Here is a 27,468-nt window from a genome sequence, read left to right on the forward strand (position 1 = left end):
CATGGATTCATGCACACTGAAGGGAATTAATTAGAAAAAATATTTTAATATCCACATTCACCCTTTCTCTCCAACAGAAGTGTCAACCAAATTCATGATCAACAATGATAGAAGAAATACATGTGTGTGATTGGCACCCTCAAGAGCTTTATATGCATCACACATGTGTGACTCAACTTAGCCTTTTATAGCTATAGAATAAACTTGCTTAATTAAGACCTGCTTTCTGATTTAGCTAAACTTTTTCCAGCCCAGTGAAGCACCCCAACTTCTCTTTTAGGTAATTGTCAAAAATACAGCAATAAATATCAACACGAATAGATTATTATCATAGATCTTGCAGGGAGAACAAGAGGCAAAATATTTAACTGCACCAGTAAACACTGGTGCCATTTCTTTGTAAATGGCCTGTGTGCATCATGGTAGCTCCTGTATTGTTTGGCCCCTGGAGGTCAGTGTGTATCATAGTGACTAGTTGGACGGTTGGAGGGATACTTAACATATTCTGTGCAGTAAGAAAATCTGAAGTCCTTTTCAGGTTTTCTTACTGCACAGAAATTTCTTACTTCTTTTTTCATCATTTTTTCTCATAATTTTTTACTCCTTTTCAGTTGGGTCAAATTTCTAAACTTTGTAAATCTCCATTTTCTGGCTAATGAAAATAGGATTCTACCGAGTATCCTATCTACCTACTCCAGGACTTCTGTGAGGATCAAATGAGATGAGGCACGGGAAAATGCTTCACAAAAGTTGGTTCAAGAGTAAAATATTTGCACCTGGTTAAAAGCAAGTTATGTTCCTAGGCTGAAGAAACTCCAAGGGTGAGGAAGTTGGGCATTGCTATGTGACGTCATTAACCAGCACCCACAATGACTACCGTATTTCTGGGCTGGACTGTGGTCCGCATTTTGAGGACTCCTCAGGGAGTCTTGGCAGTATTGGTTGCAATTTGGTGAGGTGTCGCTCTGAGGCAGTGGTGGGGTCTGTGTTCCACTTGGGAGAAGCTGATTGTTGGTTAGTGGGCACCAGGTCTGTAGTGCCATTTATTATTAAATGGCCTGGTGCTAGGGAGAGGAAGCTGGGCATTGCTACATGATGTCATTACCCAGTGCCCACAGCCAGTTTCCGGGCTGGGCTGGACTGTGGGCCTCATTTTGCGCCATGGGGTCTCGGTTGGCTACAATTTGGTGGGCTGTTGCCCCAGGATAGGATAGTGGCAGGTCCTGTGTCCCACTTGGAGAAGCCAAGTGTTGCTTTGTGGGCGCCAAGTTTACGGTGCCATTTCTTTGTAAATGGCCTGTGTGCATCATGGTAGCTCCTGTATTGTCTGGCCCCTGGAGGTCAGTGTGTATCATAGTGACTAGTTGGACGGTTGGAGGGATACTTAACATATTAACTGGTTATATATATATATATATATATATATATATATATATATATATATATATAGTATGTTAAGTATAACAAATTAAAACTTAACATATTAACTTGTTTTATATATATATATATATATATATATATATATATATATATATTCATTGTCTTCTATGCCTATTTCTCAACTTTGCTTTTTATTTCTAGTTTAGGAAGGCAAATAAAATAAACAAAAGGAAAATGGAAAAAGAAATTACCAGGCTTTACACACAGTACTTGAGCTGCCTGCTCCCCAATGAAAATTTCCTAATACCTGATAATTGTTTTTTCTCCCCACTAGTGTCTTAAAATAATGAGGAGGGATACACATAGCATCCATAATTGTTTGGTAATTATAATAAATAATCTTTGGTGAAATGTAAGCATTTTGAACACTTGTAAGAAGTATACATGACTTTAAATCCTGAGTTACCATCATTATATTAGAGATGGACAAACTTGTTGAAAAAATGTTAAGGCCCTAAAAATAAACTTCTTAGTACAGTGAAAATTCAGAATTCTTAAAGTTAATATAGTTTTGAAATATAGCTGAGAATAAATGGTCAGATGGCTTACAGATTAACAGCATTACAAACAGTCTCCTGTGATGGCAAAAATAAATGCTGTTCCTACTTGTGGAAATCATAGGACAGAGATTGTTTGCCTAGTTTTTGACAAAGCTAAAAATGTGGTGTCAATTATGGTTGCTATAAAGAATTGGCCCAGCCAAAACCGGTTTGGCTCAGTGGATAGAGCGTCGGCCTGAGGACTGAAAGGTCCCAGGTTCGATTCCGGTCAAGGGCATGTACCTTGGTTGCAGGCACATCCCCAGTGGGGTGTGCAAGAGGCAGCTGATCAATGATTTCTCTCATCGATTCTTCTAACTCTCTATCCCTCTCTCTTCCTCTCTGTAAAAATCAATAAATATATTTTAAAAAATTGGCCCAAAGAACCATTATTGAGTATAAAATTAAGTTTTTCTTAGGATCTGATCAAAGATGCCTGAGATTTGTTAAGTAAGGGACAACTGTCAAATATATTATGCTAACTTAAAAATGTTGCTTTTTAACTTTCTTATTTGCATTATATGTAGTTAATTAGACTATTTTCATAAATAATTGTTTTTCTGTAAGGTGAAAGATTAAAATGTGGACAATGGTGCCTAATTCCTAACATATCTCAACCAAGGTACTTTTGGCCACCAGGTGGCAGCTATTACCTAGCTTTATATGCAGAGTATGAAAATGGACTATAGATCTAGAGGCTTTTCCCTTACAAATCTAAAAATGACAATGTAATAAATTATATTTAATTATTAAGTTACCAAGATAGGAAGTAATATTTTTCAAGGAGAAAATATAATATTAATTTGCCCATATAGCACCATCAAATTGTCCTTAGAAATTTTTCAATTTACAGTGAATGATACAGACAGTGATTTAATTTCATTTATTTCTATTTGACTAGCATGTGAGGAATGCTGGATAGATTAATCCTGGCTGGATTCTGCAAAGGATATGTTTTTCTACTTGTTCATACATATTTTGGAAAGAATGGGAAAGAGATACATACTTATAGAACCCTGGCCAGTGTTGCTCAGTTGGTTGGAACATCATCCTGTACACCAAAAGGTCACATTTGATTCTGGTCAGGTTACTAACTAGGTTGTGGGTTCAGACCCTGATTAGGGTACAAACCAGAGGCAACTGAGCGATGTTTCCCTCTCACATCGATATCTGTCTCTGTCCCTTCTTCTCTTGAAAATCAATAAACATATACTCTGGTGAGGATTAAAGTATGAGCAAAATCCTTTCAAAATTAAAGTAGGAAAGTATAAAATAGAAAAACACTTGAATTGCCATATTTTATCCAACTGGTGCTTAACTTACTTACCCCCTTATTAGGATGTTCTGTTCACATTCACACTTAGTACTTAAAAGGTTTTACTCTCTGAGGTAGATATCTATCCTGTTTACTTGATCAAATCCCATTCCCCTTTCTTCTGAAAAGTCATCTTGATGTGTGTCTCTGCCCCTCACCACATTCAAGTATAACTTATTTCTCTGCTACATTCCTGCTTGAGGGCATCTGACTCATGACTAACCAAACCAAAACAAAACACTGTTATCACTTTAACCAAGAGGCATGGAGTGAATATTTAGGCATTCTTAGAATTCAAATGTGAAAGATAAAGGCAAATAAGCATTTGAAGTAGAAGTCCAAAGGTAAGTAACACAAAAGTGTACAATTCAATATGAATAATTGGAATAAGAAGAGTGAAAACTCTGAAAAGCATTGTGAATAGAGTCAGTGTTTCCTCCATTTTTTAAAATAGAAAAAAGGCATTTAGATTAAAAGGCTAATTTTGATACCAAATTAATATGTCAACATCTTATTTATATCCAAAACAAGTTGTCATACCGACCTTTGCTCATCATCTGGCCTCTTGATCAAATTGAAAAGTATGTGGAGAAGCTGATCTCTCTCTTTAGGCTCAGGATGCAGGCATGCTGTACACAGTATGAGGGGGATCAACTCCTAAAGAACATGAAGATGCAAAAAGTCGAAGTGAAAATGCAGTGCAGAATATTCTTTCTTTTCTTCAGAGTATTCTTAAATGGAAATTTAAAGTGGACTAAACATCAATATATAAAAGAGAAAATTTCAATTTTGTAAGGTTAATATTTAACAGAAAACAATGAAACATATTTATGTGTTGGTTGTGCAGAAGGTGCTGATCACAATGTAATTAAGTTTCTCAAGATTCAACTAACCTTGTTTTCTTATTGTACTCTTCACAAAGGTCTACTACTAGATAACATTCCATCTTACTACAATCTGATAAAGTCATTTTAAATTTGAAAGTATTTTTAAACAAAACTTGCAAAAGTTAACTATATTTTAAAACTAAAAAAGATAACAGAAAATAAAGACAACCCTTCCCACTTACACAAGTATAATATAATATCTTGATATAAGATATAACTCATCATTTTGTATCCCTAGCACCAAACTGGTAGCTAATTGAAAAGAAAGAGAGACCATTTCCACAGTTATTGAATACTCTCGTTGTAGAATTTCCAGTCAGTCGACTTTCCTGTAGTTCTGGGTAATGTCCATTTTATATTTTAGTTGTATTTTGTTGAAATTGTTGTGTGCGGCTGCGGCTAGTTGCCTACCCGAGCAGCCATCTTGGATTCTCCTCTGAATACTCTCAATACTACTATAGAGAGTATTAGTAGAAATGTTTTATGTTAAAATAAAAATTTTAAGTAATTTTTTTGTAGCACATGCAATATGCAGAGGTAAATTCAATATTTTGTAGCTAAGTAATATACAAAGGATTCTCCTCTCCAAGTAAATATTTGAAAATTAAAGTTATTTCATATTTTAATTAAAATAAACTTCTAATTTGTATTCAAAAGATACTGTTTCTCATTTTGGAAGGAATTTTCAAATATAATGAGAATAAAAGCCAAAAAGTGATAAAATATTTTGAAGAGAAAACCTCTAAGTTATAAAAACTATATTTTACAATTTTTTAAAGAAATCAATATGATATAATGATTACTACTCCCACTTCTCTTTCCCATATGCCTCCCTTCCCACCAGAATATTAGCAGATTTAAAATAGGAATTGATCACTATGTAATAATGCATGATACCCTCGAGAAAAGTTTACACTTTAGGAGAAGGATCTTCACATTTTGGAGATGCTCCTTTAGAAACAGATGATATGGCCCAACCAGTGTGGCCCAGTGGTTGAGCATTGAACTATGAACCAGGAGGTCACAGTTTGATCCCTGGTCAGGGCATATGCCCGAGTTGTGCGCTCAATTCCCAGTGTGGGGCATGCAGGAAGCAGCCAATCAATGATTCTCTCTCATCACTGATGTTTCTATTTCTGCCTCTCCCTTCCCCTATAAAATCAATGGGGGAAAATTTTTTTTTGTGTGTGTGTAGACTGAAACTTAAAAGTTATGACTAGAAGTCCTTTTTCATTGTTTCTAAAGTCTTTTTATATATTACTAGCGGCCTGGTATATAACATTTGTGCACTGGAGGGTGGGAGGGGAGAGGGTCCCTCAGCCCGGCCTGCATCCTCTCACAGTCTGGAAACCTCACGATCAATTGCCCCAAAGAGTTAGGCCCTGACCACCCGCCACAGCACCACCATGGGATAGCCTGAGCCTCCCTCTTTGGGGTGATCAATCGCACCCCGCAGAGGGAGGCCCCACCTGCCTGCCGTAGCCCGCTGTTCGGTGGCCTGGGCCTCTCTCTTTGGGGTGATTGTGGAGTCCCCCAATTGATTGCCCTGCCGGCCGGTGACCTGGGCCTTCCTCAGCAGGGTGCTCATGGGGCAATGGCCAGACCCCCAACCAATCACATCATACTTGCCTTGGCTGGCCTGGCACCAGTGGGTGTCATAGTATAGTCTTCTGGAAGGTTGTCTGGATGGTCATTCTAATGTTCGGTCATTCAGTTGATTACATATTGTGCTTTTATTATTATAGACTAGAGGCCTGGTGCATGACATTTGTACCCTAGAGTAGGGGGAGGTCCCTCAGCCTGGCCTGTGCCCTATTGCAGTCCAGAACCCCTGAGGGGTGCTTAGTACTGCCACGGAGGCAGGAGAGGTTCCTGCCATCACTGCTGTACTTGCCAGCTGTGAGCCCGGCTTCTGGCTGAGCAGTGCTCCCCCTGCGGGAGTGCACTGACAACCACAGGGCAGCGTTGAGCGTCTGTCCCCTGGTGGTCAGTGCGCATCATAGTGATTCGTCATTCCACCATTCAGTTGATTTGCATATTAGGGTTTTATTATATAGGATTTAAAAATTATAATTACTTGGTATAAATTTTAAATTGAAGGTACAAAGATATAGCTAAGAATCAATCTAAGAAGTTAAAGAATTTATTCTGTCATTTTCTATTTATCATGCATGTATGTTTTAGATTAGTGAGTAATTGAAAAGCCAAATAAATAATTAAAAAAAATAATTTTGCACTGAGAATGGAAAAGTATATATATGGATCCTACAGTGTGAAGTAATGTTTTCATCAGAGGTTTAATATGATGCTTGATGGAGTAGCCATGATTTTGAATGAGAAAAAAAACAACCTTTTATAAAATATTAGGGTAGGAAACCACTAATTCACAAAGCTATGCTAATCTTTAGAGTATTCTATTTAGGCTGCTAATAGCCAATGATATTAATGAGAGAACTAAGACATTGTATCATCAGCATATCCCACTGAGAGTAGACACTTAAGGATGAAAAAGTAGTTATTCTAGAAAGTACTAACAAAAGGATAAAATATTTTAACACCTAAAAATCAAGCAAGCCCCTAAAAAATTTTATTTGTCTTTTCTCTCATCTGATTTGTCTCTCCTAAGGGTTTTCTTGCTTCTTCTTAACTCTTCTTCCTACTTTCCTATTATTTCTACATACAGAATAGGGAAAAGTAGGTTTACAGCTGTGAGTATGTAAAACAGAGTTCAGTCCTTTCTTTAAATATATATATATATATATATATTTTTATTTACTTCACAGAGGAAGGGAGAGGGAGAGAGAGAGTAACATCAATGATGAGAATCACTGATTGGCTGCCTCCTGCACGCCCCCCAGTGGGGATCGAGCCCACAACCCAGCATGTACTGTTGACCAGAATAGAACCCGGGAACCTTCAATCTGCAGGCTGATGCTCCCTTTTTATTTCTTCCTGGCAAAATTAACAACATATTGGGAAGTCACTGTCAGTAACTTTTGGTTATTATTCTATGCAGGGAAGAATTGGGTACATTAATGTGCTAAGTGGCACATTAATGGGTAGGGCAGTTTTACATCAGTGTATAAATAATGTCAGATTGTCTCCTTCTTTTAAAGGAACACAGAGCTGACAAGAGGACCAGTAAGTGAAGGTAGAAAAAAAGTGAAGAGCGGTCTGTCTCTGATACAGACATCTGAGAGTTTTAATTGCTAAGTAATGACTGGTTTCAGTTATCCTAATTTCTCTGTCATTCATTTATTTATTTACAACTTCTATTTGTATCACTCCTGAAATAATCTGTAAGTACGTATCTGCTGTGAAGTATAGTCTCATATTTACTGATTGTGAATTCATCTTTTTCAAGCATTTGTATTTTCCATTTTCACACTATTCATAAATTTATACATTTGAATCAATATATTCTCCTTTTGGTATTACCTCTCCAATTGAAGAAGTGTAGTGGTTTTAAAAAATTTTTTCCTTATAATTATGAATAAAAGATTTAAAAAGTGAGATGAATTTCCTTCATGAGAAAAGGTGATAGTGGTTTAAAAAACATCTAAATGATTAACTATAAAAGAAATGTATTGAGAATACAGCAATGTTATTTATTATATATAAAGGGTGAGAATTTTTCACATCAAAAGATCCTTAAACATATTTGATTTAGGGTACATGTTAATAAAAGCCATAGTAAAAACAAAAACAAAAACCCCTGGCTCTGGTATTTTCCCGTGACAGAAAAAGTTGCTGTGTCCATTATTTCAAGGCAACAGGAATCTTAAATATTTCAAAACATGCTTTAGCACTTGATATTACTCAATAAAAGTGTACTAAAGTGAAAAATAAAAGTAATCCCTGACTGATTATTAGAGAGGAAATCAGTGTAGTAATCATATTGTAGAAGGTATTATAACACTTTATTACCATTTAGAAAAGATAATTCTAAGACTTTCAAAATTCATTAATCTAAAAAGTTTAGTAATTTGTACTTTACTCAAGGAAATTACTTCTGCTTTAACTATTTTGAGTATTACAATTTTAATGACAAAGCTAGTTCTCTTTATGAATAATTTTCCACACCTTAAAACTTAGATTACCCATGGAATTTTATACAGATTAAGTAGAAAAGGCTTCAAGCATTTTAATTATTCTTTTGGTTTCACAAGTAAAACGAATTAACTTCTAATGATAATAAATAGTTTTAGAGATAGTAAATGTCATTAGATTTGATTTCATGCATATTTTTACTCAGCTTTCTTAGTCTTATAAAGATTAATGCACATTCAGACTACAGAGTCAGAAGAAAACGAAGAATCTTCAAGGAACTAAAACAATGTAATCAGATGCTGAGGGAGAAATAAAGTAGGAAATGTGATCAAGCAAAATGTAATATTAAAAAAACACACACAAGGAAATGTTAATAAGATAAAGACTCCAAGGTCTGAAAGGAATAAAACATAAAAAGAAATACTATATTTAGCTATGATGCCAAGGAGAAACATTTTGAGTATTACAGTCAAGAAGCAACATTCCACAGTTCTAGAAGAGGAATATAATAATCCAATGAATTATGGTTCACTGTTCTACTAAAATTATTTCCTACAACTCAAGCTTCAGTTAAAAATTTTAGATAAGCTATTATTTTAAAAATGTACATATATTCTTTGGCTAAGAATTAAGCAATAATAAATTATAATTTAAAATCAAATACTGATGTTCTGGGCTGCAAACATTGCACAGCTCCTCCACTGCCTGGAGGCAGATGCCTTAGGACAGAGGGAGGTAGAGTAGGTCACTGAACAATGGGTCGGTTAGTTTGGAGGCAGGTAGTGGGTCATGCTCCGGCCAAGCGTGCCCAGGCGTTTCACCTGTGCCCTGAGTTCCTTGGAAACGGCTAAAATAGCTTTTGTAACCTTTGGGTTGTCATTGTAACTGTCCTAACTCCCTCTCGTTGTTTCCGAGTATACGTTTGCTATAACACCTATGGTCTGCGCTGCAGTTCGGCCTTTACCACAGTAGAGTGCTGCAACTGCAGTCACTGGCCAGTTTATTAAAGGCTCATAAATTTTTTTCTCTGTCTCTGGTGGTCGTCTCTTGTGGGTTACCCCATAACACTGACTTAGATTTTCAGTTGAAACTTGTCAGATTGTTTGTTTACAGAAAAAATAAAGAACACAGAAAAGACTCACCTCTGGAAAAGTTCTATACTTTAATGGCTGCTAAAATATCTATACTTAGAATAATTAATATCTAGAATTCCTAGGACTCAACCATTAGAAGGCCTAAGTGAAATACTTAGATGACTTTAAAGCTGATACTGCTTAAAAAGCATGTGATTTACTTCTAAAATTCACACACACACACACAAGACAGGTAAGATGGACCAACCTTATCCATTTTATAACTATTGGCTTTCTCAAAACACTGCTATTTAACATTGAATTGGAAGTCCACACCAATTAAGCAAGAGTTTTTGGAAAGGAGAAAGTACAACTATCTCTATTTGCAGATAACATGATTCTATATATGGAAAATCTCAGACTCCCCCCAAAAAAACCTACCATAGTTAATAAATTCATTAAAGTTGCAAGTCAACATATGATTATCAATTTTGTTTCTATATATCAGCAATAAGCAAGGTGAAAAGGAAGTTAAGAAAACAATTTCATTTATAATAGCATGAATGAGAATAAAAATACCTAGAATTGAATTTTACTAAGTGAAAATCTTGTGTGCTGATGCTCGGCCAGTGTGGCTGAGCATTGGCCTCTGAAGGAGGTCACAGTTTAATTCCCTATCAGGGCACATGCCAATGTTGTGGGCTCCATCCCCAGTAGGGGTTGTGCAGGAGGCAGCTGATCCATGATTCTCTCTTATCATCGATGTTTCTATTTCTCTCTTCCTCTCTCTTTCTCTCTGAAATCAATAAAATATATGTAAAAAACTTATGCACTAAAAACTACAAAATGTTGCAAAAAGTAATTAAAGACATGAAAAAGCGGGAAAAAAATACCATGTTCACTTAATGTTGTTAGAATGGCCATACTCCCAAAGTGGTCTACAGATTTAGTACAATCCACATAGAAATTCCAGTGACCATTACTGCAGAAATAAAAGCCGAGTATCAAATTCAGGTGGAACTGCAAGGGGCCTTAAATTACTTAACGATATTGAAAAAAAAAAAAAAAAACAAAGTTGGAGGACTCATACCTCCCAATTTCACAACTTACCACAAAACTATCTATCTATCTATCTATCTATCTATCTATCTATCTATCTATAGAAAAGCAACAATATTGAAAAAGAAAACAAAGTTGGAGGACTCATACCTCCCAATTTCACAACTTACCACAAAACTATCTATCTATCTATCTATCTATCTATCTATCTATAGAAAAGCCTAATATGTAAAGTGTTTCCTCGGAGTTTGACCCACTGGGAGTTCGATTGCTTGCTATGACATGCACTGACCAACAGGGTGCAGCGCGGAATGAAGGGAAACCCTGGCAGGTGGCCAGCAGCCACTAGGGACCTTCCCTGTGCATGAATTTCATGCACTGGGCCTCTAATGGTAAATAAAAATGTAGTATAGGCATAAGAATAAACTTAAAGACCAATGGAACAGAACAGTCCAAAAATAAATGCAAAGATGTACAGCCAACTGACTTTTGTCAAAGGTGTCATGACCATTAAATAGGGAAACAATTTTCTCTTCAATGAATGATGTTGGGATAACTGAATAATATAAGAATAAAGTTGAACCATCGGCCTTATTCATTTACAAAAAAAAAAAACTCAAAATTGATCAATGATCTAAATATGAGAGCTAAAGCTATAAAACTATGAGAAGAAAACATAAAGTCAGGTAAATATTCTTAACCTCAGATATGGCAACAAATTCTTAGACTTGATACCAAAAAAGAATGTGAAAGATATCCTATAGGATGGCAGAAACTATTTGCAAATCATATATGTGATATGGACTTAATATAAAAAAATTGTAAAAAAAAAAAAAAAAAAAAATCTTACAACTCCAAAACAAAGACAATCCAATTTTAAAAATGGGCAAAAAACTGGTAAGAATATATCAGAAACTCATAAATTTATTGCATGTGGGATGGTGTCACAGGGATAGAAGAAAAGTTTTTGTTGTATATCTTTATTATATTTAAATAATGTTAAACCATGTGAACATATAACTTAGTCAAAACTTAAAACAGGTTTAATTAGCTAGGATATTACTATGACAATCAGTTTACTGAAGGATATTTTATTTGAATTTACATACCAATAAAAAGGCTTATACTGGTAAGAAAATATAAATCTTGAGAAAATTTTAGAAATCGAAATTTTAATCTATCAATTACAAAACCTTTTTGAAAATATAGCTTTAAAGAACTAAGGTAAAAGATTAAATAAAAGCAATCCAATATCAAAGGATAAAGTGAAATAAAATTTTTGTTCTTTGATGCCCTGGCATTGGCTTCAAAGCAAATCAAACTATACTTCATTATTTACCAATTTAATTTTGAGAGACTAAAACTTTAGTATACTATAAATGGTAAATTTTCTGATACAATACAATAGAGGTACAAATAATTCAATAACGAAGATAAATGATCAATTTGTCATGAAATTATAAGTACATAAATGTTTTTTAAATACAGAAAACTCAAAATCAATCATAAAAGTAAACATTATACCACAAATAAAAATGTTTGTACATGTGTAAGTGCACATATATTTTATATATATTTATATATATATCTGATTATTGATGATGCAAGTTCATAAATCATGCATACAATCAGGTTTTAGGGATAAAGTATTTTTACGATAAAAAAGGAAAATATTAAAATAAAAAAGCTTATACTGCATCTCATAACAATTAGGTTTCTGTGATATTTTAAAGATTACATTATAAAAAAAAAAACCATGGAAAAAGGATGCAAACATTAATGCATTGCATGGATTATATTACAAGCTGAAAAAGGAAAAGCTCAAACAGCATTTTGACAGGCAGAACTGCAAATCAATCTGAAATTGGACACTGATCCTTCAAGACATAGAAAATCTTCCATGCTTATTAATATCTCATGACTATAGGTAAAATAAAACCATCAGCAAGAAAAGCCATTTATCTTTTTTAAATGAAAAATACCTATAAAAATAAAAAATTTTTAAAGCTCTACAGATAACTTTTCTTGAGGATCAGTATAAATTTCTTGTGCTGAACAGATAAGGATAAGCTCTATATGGGTTTTGCCAATGCATTGTGTGTCTATCATACTGTAGGTCCCATGAATTATGATTTAAATCAGCGGTAAACATTAAGAAGACAACAAAAGAAACTTATATTGTACATTCTAAAATATTTCCTAACCCTTTTTTAATTAAGAATTTTAGAAACTGGACATAGATTTAATAAATTTATTAATTCAAATAAATAAATTTGTTTGCAAATAAATCATTTACTGTCATTTAAATGAGGTTATAAATAGCTTTTCATGGCTAAATATAACTGTAAAGATAACTTTCTACAGTACTTATGGCTCATAGCATAGTCTATGCATACTAAAATATACTTCCTACTGTATTTTGGATATTTAAAGCATTAGTCAATAACAGGTTAGCTATAAGAAAAACACAATATTATAACTATGCTATATCATCGTAAGACAAGTGTGGTATTACCAAACAAAGACAATAAATGGGTTACTATAAGCACATTTAAAAAAAGAGATACATTTTCAGTCTCTGTTAATTTTCAGTACTGAGTGTCTATTTTTGTAAACATACCAAGCAATCATATCAATAGCACAGATATATTAGTTAACTGGTAATATAAAAAATGAACAGCTTTCATGGCACATAAATGGACCTACAGTAATAGTTAGTGTTGCAGAAGCTAATGATGCTTTAAGCAAAATTGAAACAATATGAATACCATGCAGTTTTACTGAACTCACCTGACAGAGGTGTAAAACCATTCTCTAGGAGCAGAGATGCATGCACAAAAGTAAGAATATGATTGCAAGTAATAGACTTTAACAAAATAAAAACATAACACTAAACATCAAAATGACAAAGAATGGACAATATGATGAGATTACTAGGATGAAGTATTTTTATGTCTCACCTCTCTCTTGGCTAATAGCACGTTAGGAACAATGTGTGGCAGGCAGCGGCCCAGCATTAACATGACACTTTGCTCACTGTCTGCAATCCGAGACACCTAGAAAACCAAAAGAATTGATAAATGATGACAGTGGAGAACTTCTTTGCATGCTGGTACTTGAAGTTCATGCTTTAAACTTTGCCACCTCTGCTCCAAACACACATCCAAAATGATAACTTATGATGATGGTAAATAATAACAACTGTGTTCCCAAACAAGATAAACATGAACGGATCAAAAAGCAGTAAGAAGCAGGGATGAAGACAAAGATGCTTCAGTTCTGAGAACAAGCAGGGATAATAAAGGACTGGGGCAGCTTCTTTTGTTCTTGAAAAGATGCTACAAAGCTATCATCTTTGCCTAAGGAGACAGTTTGTATAATGAAGCTGCATGCAAGGGGAGGCCCAAGGAAGCTAACCCAGTCTTACAATAAGGATTGCTAGAATCAAATCCAACCCACCCTCTTTTGTATTCTCAATGACACTGTGGGACAGGAGCCTAGAAGTCAAGTGGAATCAACCATAAAACAGCCTGAAAGGGAGGGGGAAATATAAAGATAGGAGAAGAAAATACCCTCTCCAGATGGTCTACAATACCTATTACAAAGCACCTGAGGAAAACTAATCTGAAAGTTAACAAACTCAGTCAAGACAATCATTAATGAAATAAAAATAATGGAGTAATCTAAAAATAACTGAAATATAAACAATATGTACAGTTACATTGGTTTTTTGAATTACACCAGAGAGGCACATAACCATATATTAGACACAACAAATTCAAAATAGATTGCAAAAAATCACTTTAACACTAAACAAAGCTTTAATCCAAAAAATAGAAATAGTCAACTACCTTCTTTATTTATTTATTTATTTTTAAAATATATTTTATTGATTTTTTACAGAGAGGAAGAGAGAGGGATAGAGTTAGAAACATCGATCAGCTGCCTCCTGCACACACACACTGGGGATGTGCCGGCAACCAAGGTACATGCCCTTGACCGGAATTGAACCTGGGACCTTTTAGTACGCAGGAAACCAAACTGGTTTCGGCTCAAGTACCTTCTTTAAAAGTTAAATATTTTAGAAACTATTTCTTATAGCATTATTTAAATAATAGATTTGCATTTGAAATAGTCTTATCACAGCTGTTTTTGAATGAGATGCTAAGAAAAATCCAAATGTTTTAAGACAGCTGCAAGAATATATGGTGCAGCCTTAGCTAGTTTGGCTCAGTGGATAGAGCGTCGGTCTGTGGACTGAAGGGTCCTGGGTTCAATTCTTGTCAAGGGAACATGCACTTGGTCCCCAGTGGGGGTGTGGGGGTGAGTGTGTGTGAGTGTGTGTGTGTGTGTGTGTGTGTGTGTGTGTGCGCGCGCGCGCGCGCGCAAGAGGCAGCCAATCAATGGTTCTTTCTCATCATTGATGTTTCTATCTCTCTATTCCTCTCCCATCTTCTCTGAAATCAATGAAAAATATATATTTAAAGAAAGAAAGAATATATGGTGCAAATTACCTCTGATCCTAAACGACTATCTGCTGACATTCGACAAAAAGAGAGTAGTGCTTGGTGGAAAGCAGGAGACAACTTCCTAGAAAAAAATATTGGATAAAAAGGAGACATTGTTACCACTGGTATTTAATGATAAAGTAACATGTTATAACTCCATTACTGGGTTAATCCTACCCTACACATGTTCTATGAACTTCTCAGCCACCAATAACTTGAAAGATACCTCACTGCAGAATTATCTAGGGGGCCAAGGGGAATCAGAAATAACTGCTGATATTAAAATAGTTTGATGATGGTATGTGAATGAACAGCCCGTAAATGCTAGTGGATAAAACCTGAGGTAGTATAGCAGGAGAAAATACCGTAAAATGAGAACTTTTTTCTCCCCAGTTCTCCATGGTCCCAGGAGGGTAAATGGTGGATACAAAGGTTCATTGTGTGTGGCCAAGAGGAATTTAGGTTTTACAGATTTATATGGTGACAACAATAAACCTTAATGTTAGAGAATAAAATAAGTAAAATTTAAGGTAAGGGAAGAAGAACCTCATTCAATATTCATGGTATAATTTAAAGTACTTTTTTTTTTTGTAATTGAAAATATTAACCTATTTATATTTCTAAAAGAAGACTGGTCTTCATACATAGTAGTATTTGTAAAATTATAACTATGATTTGTACTTTACATGCTCAATCACCTTTCTCCAGAGAATGACTTTTGAATATTAAAGAAGATATATGAGAATATTACTAACACTGAAGAACTACTATGAATGCCATTATTGTTGAGTATCAGAACATATTTTTTATGATTATCAATTATCCATATTAAAATAAATGCACACTATTTTAACTCTGTAAGCTTGATAGCATCTAAAGAAATAATATACCTAGTTGGTACACAAAAAGTTGTGGTTCTTAAGTGGAAAGCTTTGCCTAAAAACAAACCAATCAGCCTGGCTGGCATGGCTCAGTGGTTAAACATGGACCTATGAACCAGAAGGTAAGTTAGGACTTGATTCGTGGTCAGGGCACATGCTCTGGTTGTGGGCTCGATCCCCAGTAGGGGGTGTGTAGGAGACAGCCAATCCATGATTCTCATCATTGATGTTTCTATCTCTCTCCCTCTCCCTTCCTCTCAGAAATCAATAAAAATATATTTAAAAGAAAAAAAAACAACAACCAAACACTTCTCATGAACAAAGAGTATCTACCTATAAGTTGTGCTTTCCTATTATATCCCAATACTGTTCAATAGGAGAAAGAAGCACGACTTTGTGGCTCACAATGCAGCATAGGCTATTTGTGAGGATTAAGTAAGTTACCATACACAAAACATTTAGAACTGTGCCTGATATTTTAAAAAGAGTTCAATAAACAGTCCTTTCTTTAAATTTTTTTTCACATTATAATCTAAACAATTTTTAAATTACATTTTGTCTTCTTCATTAGAAATCATGATCATGCTTTTGCCATCTGAGTTCAATTACTGCAACCTAATAAAAATTAAATAAATGAATGAAGAGACTATTAATAATACACTATTAGTAATAGAAGCAGACACAGGAAAAAGGACAAGAAGCAAAAACTATCCTGTTTCCCCAAAAATAAGACAGTGTCTTATATTAATTTTTTCTCCCAAAGCTGCGTTAGGTCTTATTTTCAGAGGATGTCTTATTTTCGGGGAAACACGGTATTTCCTCTTTATTCAGGCAACTATGCAGTACCAAAACCTCTTTTGAGTCCGACAATGATTGAGGAATAGGGAAAATACATGGGGTAAAGTGTTTGCAGTACATAGTAACACACATACTATTTATGGGTTTAAGTACTTAGCTAGGATAGAACCTATCCTATTTATGCTTTTATGCCTCTTTAATATACTTTACCTTAGTAATTAGTTTGTGATATCCCTTTTAGTGACATGTACTCTGCTGTGTTAATGCCAATGCAAAAATTAATACATCTGATCTGCAAAAGCAGTTCAAATAAGAACTGAAGCTTTTCCAGTACGTTAATGTATTAACTAGCTGAAAGATACATCTCAAGATAAAGGATGCATACTAACCTATTGGGTTTATCAAAATGGACTGTGTTTTTACTTGATGAAGAAGAAGATGGTGTTCCTTCTCTTTCTTTCCTCGGCAAGGAGTTTGGGAAATTCTCTTTAGGAATAGCGGAATCAACTTCATCTAATGTAGAAGGATAGATATCCTTGTTTTTTCCCTCGTCTGAACTATTTGTGACTGGTTTCTGTCCACTGTCCTTAGAATCTTTGTGAAGAGACTGATCCAAAGAAGGTTGAACAGAGTCACAAATTACTGGGATAGCAAAGTGTTCATTTTTGAGAATGTGCATTTCACTGTAGAAAGAAAGAGAAATAATGAGACAACAATTGTGCTTTCAAAAACACTGGCAATAGCATAAACCTCATAATGAGTTTAATGTATTAAAATGTAACATAACATAAAATCATTTGGCAACTGATTAATCTTTTCTGCAGCATATATACTGATGCTTCATATACGTGAAAGCTATAAACTTTTACCAAAGAATAAAAAATGGCCTATAAACTGCTCTGGATTAACATTTAGCTGTTTCTTCATTTGCAAAATAGGGATTATTCCATCTAAACCACATGATTAATAGAAGAATTAAATGATATAATGAAAGATGTGTGTATAACACTAATGTGAAGGAGTTATTTTATTGATATTGACAGAACTCAGGGGAAGAGGAAAAAGTATCTTATTCTTTGGTTCTAAGACATAATTGATTGATTATAAGGTCACTATATTGGTTTAATAACTATTTTGAGGAAAGGGCATATTAAATGTACAAAGCAATTATAAGACTTTCAAAAGTATCCTATATAAAAAAGGCTAATATGAAAATTGTCCCCTCAACTGGGAGTTCAACCAGGAATTTGACCAGGGGATGGGGCAGGCCTGATGGGCTGGCTGGACCCAACCTGTGCACAAATTTTTGCACCGGGCCCCTAGTTATAATGTGAAAAATTATGTCTGACAACTGAAATTTTATTTTGTATATTTATAAAATCTTATTTAATAACAAAGTTAGAATTTTTTAGAAATGATGATTAAATACTAACCTTTCAAGTCTTCTGATTTGTTCCATCAAAGACCATTTCTCACTATTTAATAAACTAATTTTATCTTCTAATTTCTGTACTAGTAAGGAGTTCTAAAATCAAAACAGGAGAAAAAAAAGAACCTCAAGATCTCATAGTGAGCTTTTACATAGTTTAAATACTTTTTGTGGACTTGACTATAGTTAGTATCTCTCACCTCTATAGTCTGAGGAGTTTCAAGGGGTGGAGGAAGGTTGCCTAAAACTGGCGTAAGTGCTTCTAATTCATCTTCTTCTACTCCACTGGCAACATCCACAAGGTCTTTCCCAGACACTTGATGATTTCCAAAATCTCGATAGAGTTGCAATAAGTCTGGAGGCTTTGGAATGTTTAATCCTACATCATCCCACAATTCAAAATCCTAAAAGATAAAATAGAAAAAAAGTATTTGAGGCAATTTTATTCTGCACTTTTGAGATTTATTTTACTCTTTATTGTTAATGTCTTAAAAACCTAACATAACCATATTTTTGTTATAATGTTAGAGTTTTATAAAGTTCCAGAGCAATCAATCACATGCAAATACAATGTCCTACCATTTTCTTGTTCATTAATACATCAGAATTTAATATTAACTTGTTATCTTATAACTTATTTATAATTTACATTCATTTAAATGTTCTAAATGTGATACTGATACTCTCAATCCTTTGAGGGCTTAATAAAAAATGGAAATAGTTATTACTGAGGTTAAATCTGAGGCAGATATAAGATCGGTATTAAAAATGGAAGCTTTGGGCCAGGCCCGGAGCAGCCGGGTCTGGTGCGGCCAGGCCCGGAGCAGCGGCTGACAGGCTGGGAGCAGCCAGGCCCGGAGCGGCCAGGCCCGGAGCAACCGGGTCGGGTGAGGCCAGGCCTGTAGCAACAACAGTCAAGTCCAGAGCAACTAGGTCAGGAGCGGCAGTGACCAGACCCGGAGCAGCGACTGCCAGGCTGGGAGTGGCCAGGCCCGGAACAGCCGGGTCTGGTGTGGCCAGGCCCGGAACAGAGGCTGCCAGGCTGGGAGCGGCCAGGCTCGGAGCAGCGGCTGCCAGGCTGGGAGCGGCCAGGCCCGGAGCAGCCAGGTCTGGTGCGGCCAGGCCAGGAGCAGCGGCTGACAGGCTGGGAGCAGCCAGGCCCGGAGTGGCCGGGCCCGGAGCATCCGGGCCCAGAGCAGCCGGGTCGGGTGTGGCCAGGTCTGTAGCAGCAACAGCCAAGTCCAGAGCAACTAGGTCGGGAGTGGCAGTGACCAGACCCGGAGCAGCAACTGCCAGGCTGGGAGCGGCCAGGCTAGGAGCAGCGGCTGCCAGGCTGGGAGTGGCTAGGCCCGGAGCAGCCGGGTCCGGTGCGGCCAGGCCCGGAGCAGTGGCTGCCAGGCTGGGTGCGGCCAGGCCCGAAGCAGCGGCTGCCAGGCTGGGAGCGGCCAGGCCCGGAGCAGCCGGGTCTGGTGCGGCCAGGCCTGGAGCAGCGGCTGTCAGGCTGGGAGCAGCCAGGCCCGGAGCGGCCGGGCCAGGAGCAATTGGGCCCAGAGCAGCCGAGTCGGGTGTGGCCAGGCCTGTAGCAGCAACAGCCAAGTCCAGAGCAACTGGGTCAGGAGCGGCAGTGACCAGACACGGAGCAGCTGGTTGTGGAACGAACCAGAGCAACAGAGGCCAGGCCCGGAGCAGCCTGGCCCAAAACAGCTCGCTCCTCACCTGCCCCTGCCCCACGGCTGCCTCTCAGACATGGCTGGAAACTTTTGCGGGAATTTGAGGGTCTGCTGAATCAAGTGATGAAGGGCTTATATCTTGATGTGTTGAGTTAGTATAGTCCTGGGGTGTTGATCTGTGAGTGCCTTGGGTGGGGCCTGGATGAGGCTGGTTGTCCTATTAGGAAATGTCTTTTGTGTGAAGTGTATCATTGGGCATGTGGAGGTATTATTGATATGAGAAAATGCTAAGTAACAGATTTGCTATCTGAAAAGGGATTTACTATCGGGGAAAGGGAGGGAGGAAGAGACTGAACATAAACTGTGCACCAATGGATGAGGATGAGGGGGCAGAGGGTGGGGTGGGAACCTGGTGGAGGGGGGAAGAAACGAGGAACCTGTGTAATAATATGAACAATAAAGATTGATTTTAAAAAAAAAAAATGGAAGCTTTGGAGAAAATCAGACTCATGCATAAAATTCATATGTCTCCACTTATTATTATTGTTACAAATGATAAGAAACTTGAACAGGTTATCTGTAAGATGACTCAGGGTTTTATTAAGGATAAGATAAAAAGATATATTAAAGCATTAATAGAATGCTTGGCTTCCAATAAGAACTAAACAGGGAAAAAGGAGACATATGTAATACTTTAAACAATAAGAAGTAAATAAAAAAAAGAGAACTAAAAGACTTTAATCTTTTAAAAAATTATGAGATGAATATTATACATATTATTCAAATGTCCATTTGTCCATCTATATTCATCCAATATTTATCAGATATCCACCCTTTGATTAAAATCAGAGATAAAGTATTGTCAACATTCAAAGAATTTGATGGTTAAAGAAAAGGGACATAAATACACAAGAAGAATCTAAAGTACTACACAAAATATGATTGAAGCATTACCAAGAATTCAGAGAAAGAAGACAATTTCTGTCCTGGGGCAAGGGTAAGAAAAGGTTTCTGGAAGTTGATGATCTGTCCACTTTCTTGGAAAAGGTTTAGGTATTGATGAGGCAGGTGGCAAGGAAAACTTAGGGGAACTAATTATTTCAGAGATAAGAGGAAGAATAAGCAAAAATACAAAGCTCTGAAGGAAGCAGATATGTCCAGGAAGATGCAAGCCCTTCTGTTTATATATGATTATAATTAATAGGCAAAAGTAATGTGAGGAGGAAGGCAGAAAATAAATTTAAAAAAAAAAAGGCTGAGAGTGCTTATAAATTTAGAGTTAGCAAGAAAGGAAAAGCAGAAGGCAAGAGAGAGGTCTGATATGAAGAACAGGGAGAGATTAGGGAAGTGATAAAAAGGGTGTAAAAACAGATATAGTGGGAGTAAGACTGTGACAAGGTCTGGAATATGGCAGTGGAGCGTGACAATTTACCACAGTGGAGGATAGAGCCATGTTACCAGGAGCCAGGGAGCATCAGATATTAGATTGTGAAATGTGCCATTATCCACATGGAAAATAGAGGAAACAGGGTCCTCAGGGAACAGACAAGTTTTATTGAAGGCAAAAATGACATTCTGAGAAGTTGAAAATATATAAAGTTTATTTATGATTAAATAAAAGTTTCAAAGTGCACAATAGAAAGGGAAGTAAACCAGTCATAAATGAAAGAACTGACAGGAGGGAAGCAAAGAGCAGTACGACAATGATTGTATGCAGATAAAAATATGAGAAATCTATCAATAAATATTTGTTGAGTGTTATATATGCAAATATAGAGATGAACAAGAGATTATTTAACATCAAGGAGCTTATAGCCTAGTCAGGGAGACAAGAGATAATTCCAGATGACATTAATAGGATAATGGTAGAAAATAAAATAGGATGAAAAGTCATATATTTTGGCCAGAGTATGGGGAGTGAGGGCTTTAGATAGCACTAGTTTCAGACGAACTGAAATTAGTACTAAATGTAGTCTACTGGTTAAAGGACAGGTTATTATTGATAAACACTACCATTGTCTTTCTTAAAAAAACAACTTTACTGGGGTATAATTAAGATACAATGAACTACACTAGTTAAATAAATCCATGAGCTAATTTAAAATGAACCATTTGCTAAATTTTGACATGTACACACCCCTGAAGAGATCACCACAATCAAGAAAATGAACTTGTTCCCTCCCAAAGTTTTCTTGGACACCTTTTCAATCCTTACCTCTTATTCCTCACACCCCCTCTGTTCCTAGGCAAATACTATTCTGCTTTCTTTACATTTCTTAAAATTTTATATAAAAAGACATATACAGTAAACACCTTGTCTGGTTTCTTTCACAGATTAATAATTTTCAGATTGATTAACATTGTATCAAGCAGTAGTTCATTCCATTTTATTGGTGAAAAGTATTCCAAATAAGGATATAAGAACTTTTGATCCAATCGCCTGTTCTTGGATATTTTGTTTGTTTCCCAGATTTTAGCTACTATAAATAAAGCTATCCTAATATATAAAAACCCAAGGTCTGTAATGACTGAAAGCTCGACTGATTGATCAGAAGTCAGTCCTGCAGTTGGCAAACCAGCACTGTCTGCTGCTGCTGCAGGATCAGCAACCCAGTACTGACTGTGGAGAAGGCTGTGAAACAAGCCCCGAGAAAGGCCTGGAGAGAGAAGCAGAGCTGATCCATAGCCTCCATGGCAACTGTTGATCAGCCCTTGCCTCTCTCTTTCTCTCTGGGCCTGGCCAGCAACTGCACTTCTCCTTTCCAGGTCTCCTTGGGGAATGCTTATCAGCCCAGCCTCTCTGATCAGGCCCAGAGATAGACCTAGAGATGGTGACTGGCATAGAAACTGACCAATCAGAACCAAATCTGTGTGAACTATGAGGAGCCAATGGCTGCCTAGGAGGCAGAGCTTTTGTTGCTGACTGGCATAGAAACTGAGCAATTAGAACTTAATCTGGGTGAACTATGAAGGCAGAACCTAAGGTGGGGACAGAGGAGGGGTTTTAAGGGAAACAGCTGTTTGGTGTAAGGTGTAAGAAAGCAGTTCAATGCTTTAATGATGGGTTTGGCAGTATAGTGCATATGGCTGGCTATCACTCTAGATATAGGGATTATGTATTTTTGTCTGCCAAGAGCATCTCCTCCTGCTGAAAAAGGCTCTCCCCCACTTTTAAGCAATCCTATCCTATACAATCTATTTATACTAACTTAAAGGTAATATGTTAATTAGACCGAATCAACTGGTCATCATCCAGATGTCCGATTTCCTTCCTGAAAAAGCCATGGTGGTGCGGGCCAAGGCAGAGAGGGTAGTTGGGGGCAAGATCAGGTCAGCAAGGGAGGGCAATTAGGCGCGATCAGACAGGCAGAGGCAGTTACGGATGATCAGACCAGCAGAGAAGAGCAGTTGGGGTCAAGCTCAGGCCATTGTGGAGGGCTGTTGGGGGTGAGATCCTGCTGGCAGGGGAGGATGTTAGGGGTGATCAGGCAGGCAGAGCAGTTGGGGTTAAGATCAAGCCAGCAGGAGACAGGAGTTGGGGGTGAGATCAGGCTGGAAGGGGAAGGGCTGTTAGGGGTGATCAGGTAGACAGGGGCAGTTGACCTGAGATTAGGCCAGCAGGGGACAGCAGCTGGGAGTAAGATTAGGCCAGCATGGGAGGGCAGTTAGGCATGGGCAGGCAGGCAGAGACAGTTAGAGGTGATCAGGCAGGCAGAGGCAGTTAGGCAGTGATCAGTTAGGGGTGATCAGTTAGGCAGTCAGGTGAGCAGTTAGGAGCCAGCGGTCCTAGATTGTGAGAGAAATGTGTTACTGCCAGCAGTCGGACATCCCCCAAGGGGTCCCAGATTGGAGATGGCGGAGGGAACACCCCCTTCTGTGCACAATTTCGTGCACCGGGCCACTAGTTAATATTATAAAGAAGTCTTGGTATGGACATGTGCTTTAGTTATTCTCAGCATGTATAATAGTTTTCAGTGCACAAGCCTTTATCGGATTTATCCCTAAGTATTTCCTATTTCTTGATAGTTTGTAAATAACATTTAAAAAATTTATTTGATCTTGTATAATACAACCTTGCTATAATTAATTATTAGTTTTAGTATCTTTGTGGGAGAGTCCATAGGATTTTCTTGTATATATAATCCTGTCAAAAGTGAATAAAGACAATTTCTTCCTTTCCAAAATGAGAGCATTTAATTTGTCTTGCCTTCTGTTGGCTAGAGTCGCTCAACAGAAGTGAAAGCACATATCCTTGCTTTTCCCTTAAGTATGATTAGTGATAGCTTTTCCACAAATGTTTTTATGAGGTTGAAGAAATTCCTTTCTATTCCTAATTTCTTTAAAGTTTTTAGGGGAACTGGATATTTGTGTCAAATGCTTTTTCTGCATGTTCTGAGATGATTATATAATAGTCTTCTCTTTTCCTTTCTTTATATGGTGAATCACTGTGACTGATTTTTGGATATTAAATCAACCTTACATTTTTAGATAACCCATTTGGTCATGATGTATTAACTTTTTTTTACACATTGTTGTAAAATATTATGTAGAATTGTTGTATAATATTACATAGAAATGTTATGTAGGATAACTGAGGAAAACCTGCTATCTCCCTTTGAGAATGTCTATTTTTGTTAAATGATCCACAGAATATTTTAAGAACTAATGGAATTCACCTAATTAAAATGATGGCCTCTTGATTTCTATAAAGTAAATTCTTTGGGATTTACTTTCCTAAGGTGCAAGATTCAAACTAATTAATTTATTAGCACTAAGAAGTCCAAGTATTACAGTTGAGAGATAACAAAAAAGCTTTGCTTATAAGATTTTATAAGGAAAATAATGAGGTTCTAAAAATTGGTTCCTATTCTAGGGGGGAAAATGGGACATATGTAATACTTTCAACAATAAAGATTTAAATAAATAAATAAATAATAAATAAAAGTGGTTCCTATTCAAACAGATACTATTTATATTCACACTTTATTCAAAATATTCTTGCAACTGCTGTTATCTATTTATCATCTTAATTATTTTAGAGTTATTAGAGAGGTTTTTATAAGTATACATTAACCTGTACTACTAAATAAATGTTTAAAGGGAAAAATAATCTAGCACACTCTAAAAATACATGAAAATATGAGTAGATTACATTTTCTATTTATAAGTTGTTAAAAGTTACCTGGAAAGAATAAGAAATCTTTTATATGAAAAGAAGAAATTTATAGGTCAAATAGAATACTAGACTGGGTAAGCAAGCAAATGTTTGGTAGCTAACCTTATAGAAGTTTACTATATGTATAACTTAAACAAATTAAATAAATAAAAGAGAAAAGTACATTTTAAGCTAAAAAGAAAATATTTCACTGTTAAAAAAAATAACTGTACCTGGTCATCATTTTCATCTGAAAAGGTTATTGATGTAAGCTTGTAGTTATTCTTCAATAAAAATTCATTGACTAAGAAGTTTAGAGCTCTCTTTTCAAGAGGTTTGATTGGCTCCTGGAGGCAAAATAAGATAAAATACCATAAGTTTTCCTCCTTCAATATTTGTGCTACCATTTTATGTGGACGATACTTTTAGAGCTGTCATTCACCCACCTGAATTTCAGGACTTGATTTGTAATTTTTTCGTTCCTGTAAAGGAACTTCATGTTCTGGTGGAAGAAAATATAAATAGTATTTTACTATTTAACATTTGAAAATATCTCAGCTACTTCTACATTGTCAAAAAAGGAAAAGTCGCAAAAAATTTTATGTACACCACCTGCAGCCTTTGTCAGGTTGGCTCGGAGGGCCTGAATGGTCTCCTTGGCTTTTCGTAGTTCAAACTCCAGGACTGGACAGGGATTTGGAATAAACACACACAGGCATCCAACCAAGAAAAGGGAAACAAAAATAAAAAAAATAAAAAGCAAAGATGGGTATGAAAAAAAAATACAATTTGTATTGAAAACAGAAAGCATGCAATCTTTATGAAACTTGTGAACGCATGCAGCAGAGTTGATTAGCAAGCAAACTGGTGAATGTTTTCCATAGTTTTAGAATTCAGGGGACTACTGATAAAATATTCTAGCTGTCTGACAAGGAATGGCTCTATTTAAAAATAAAGCCTATGGTATAATCTTATCTAGTAAATAAAAATATTAGTAATGTGGGTGCTTCTGCTTCTGTCAGTCTAGTCAAGAAAATGAAATATTCTCAGGTTATATAATTTTAGAGGAAAAGATAAAAATTAGATGAAGTCCAAGCAAATACTTAAGGAAAACCTCAGGATTAAAAAGAAAAAGGGCCCGGCTGGTCTGGCTCAGTAACTGAGCATTGACCCATGAACCAAAGGTCATCAGTTTGATTCCAGGTCAGGGAATATGACCAGGTTGCAGGCTTGATCTCCAGTTGGGGATGTGAAGGAGGCAACTGATAAATGATTGATGTTTCTCTTTCATTGATGTTTCTATCTCTCTATCTCTCTCCAACTATCTCTAAAATCAATTTTTAAAAAGGTATCTTTTTTTTTAATCCTAACCTGAGGATATTTTTCCATTGATTTTCAGAGAGAGGGAAAGACAGAGAAAAATATCAATGTGAGAGAAACATATCGATTGGTTGCCTCCTGTATGTTTCTGGACCAGGACTAGGGAAGGGGAGGAGCCTGCAACAGAGGCACATGTCCTTGACTGGACTTGAACCCAGAACCCTATGGTCTATAGGCTGATGCTCTAGCCACTGAGCCAAACCAGGTAGGACTAAAAAAGGTATTTTTAATGCATTATCTAGAATAATGTTATAAGTCAATATAAAAATTGTTAATGAATATATCACTTCATTAAGATGCTAAAGGAATAAATATTTTGTTGGGAAGCCTATAAAATTTTCTACACACAAATGTATGTCTTTTACAAACATGTTTATATATGTTAAATATATATCTTTAAAAAATTCTTAAGGGTTTATTTTAGGTTTCATTTGCAGCCAAAGGGTGGAAATAGTTTGTCTTTTAATTTTAATTAAAGTTATTCTAAAGCAAAAGATTGTGTACAATTACAAAAATGTAGTTATCTAAGGATATTAACTAAAATTAGAGTTTTCAAAGTTTTTGATAACCTCAAATAGGTATTTGTTTATGTTAGGAGGCACTAGTGAAACTCAAAAATTTCTCCTTTTACCAGAGCTTGATTATAAGATAAACAATACTGAGGAAACATTTTAATAAACTCTTTAAAATGTTTCATCATGAAAAAGATTTAACTGTGTCTTAACTAGGAATTTTCTTTAAAATAATATGAACACTGCTCAAATTATAAACAAAGTCATTTCTGTAAAGTAAACCTCTAGAAAAATTAAGTCATCTTTGTCACAACTAAATATTAAAAAACTATAGTATGTAAATAGTTCTGCATAAAAACTAGCAAATTTAAATATGCAATTTTTTCCAAATTGACTAATAAACAGAAAAAATAATATGGCAAATGAGATGCTACCAGAGACAACAAAGCTATAAAAATATATGGAAAAATCAGGATTCACTCAGTTTGCATATTTTCATTAAAAACTTAAGATGTAACTAATTCACATCTAGTACATGAGGCCAATTATTTTGATTCACAGAATTTCACTGCAACAACATGGAAACACAACTAAAAATCAGATGACATGTATGTGTACCATTTCTCATTTGGGAGTCGGCAATGCTGATCTGCAAACATTTCTGTGAAACGAAGTTAAAATATTTTCCCTAAAACTTACAATTCTGGAAACTCTTAAGAGTCTATATTTAAAGTTAGACTACACCCATTTAGGGAGTAAGGTTAAGTACAGA

General features: G+C 36.0%; 1 protein-coding gene across 5 annotated transcripts in view; it reads right to left on the bottom strand.

The window, feature by feature from the left end:
- RELCH (RAB11 binding and LisH domain, coiled-coil and HEAT repeat containing) overlaps window positions 1–27,468 on the bottom strand; it is a 101,226-nt gene that overhangs the window by 43,637 nt on the left and 30,121 nt on the right. For all 5 annotated transcript variants that reach the window (XR_004984279.2, XR_006740324.1, XM_036417680.2 and 2 more), the window contains exons 3-11: window positions 25,417–25,488; window positions 25,251–25,306; window positions 25,038–25,151; window positions 18,180–18,383; window positions 17,984–18,075; window positions 16,940–17,233; window positions 14,878–14,953; window positions 13,324–13,419; window positions 3,839–3,951 (exon numbers count right to left, since the gene is read on the bottom strand). Coding sequence is in view for 3 of the 5 variants with exons in the window: in XM_036417680.2 (XP_036273573.1) it covers window positions 3,839–3,951; window positions 13,324–13,419; window positions 14,878–14,953; window positions 16,940–17,233; window positions 17,984–18,075; window positions 18,180–18,383; window positions 25,038–25,151; window positions 25,251–25,306; window positions 25,417–25,488 (1,117 nt within the window). In the remaining 2 variants the exon portion in view is untranslated. The remainder of the gene's footprint in view (window positions 1–3,838; window positions 3,952–13,323; window positions 13,420–14,877; window positions 14,954–16,939; window positions 17,234–17,983; window positions 18,076–18,179; window positions 18,384–25,037; window positions 25,152–25,250; window positions 25,307–25,416; window positions 25,489–27,468) is intronic.

Source organism: Pipistrellus kuhlii, unplaced genomic scaffold (genome assembly GCF_014108245.1).
Source record: "Pipistrellus kuhlii isolate mPipKuh1 unplaced genomic scaffold, mPipKuh1.p scaffold_m20_p_6, whole genome shotgun sequence".
NCBI lineage: Eukaryota > Metazoa > Chordata > Mammalia > Chiroptera > Vespertilionidae > Pipistrellus > Pipistrellus kuhlii.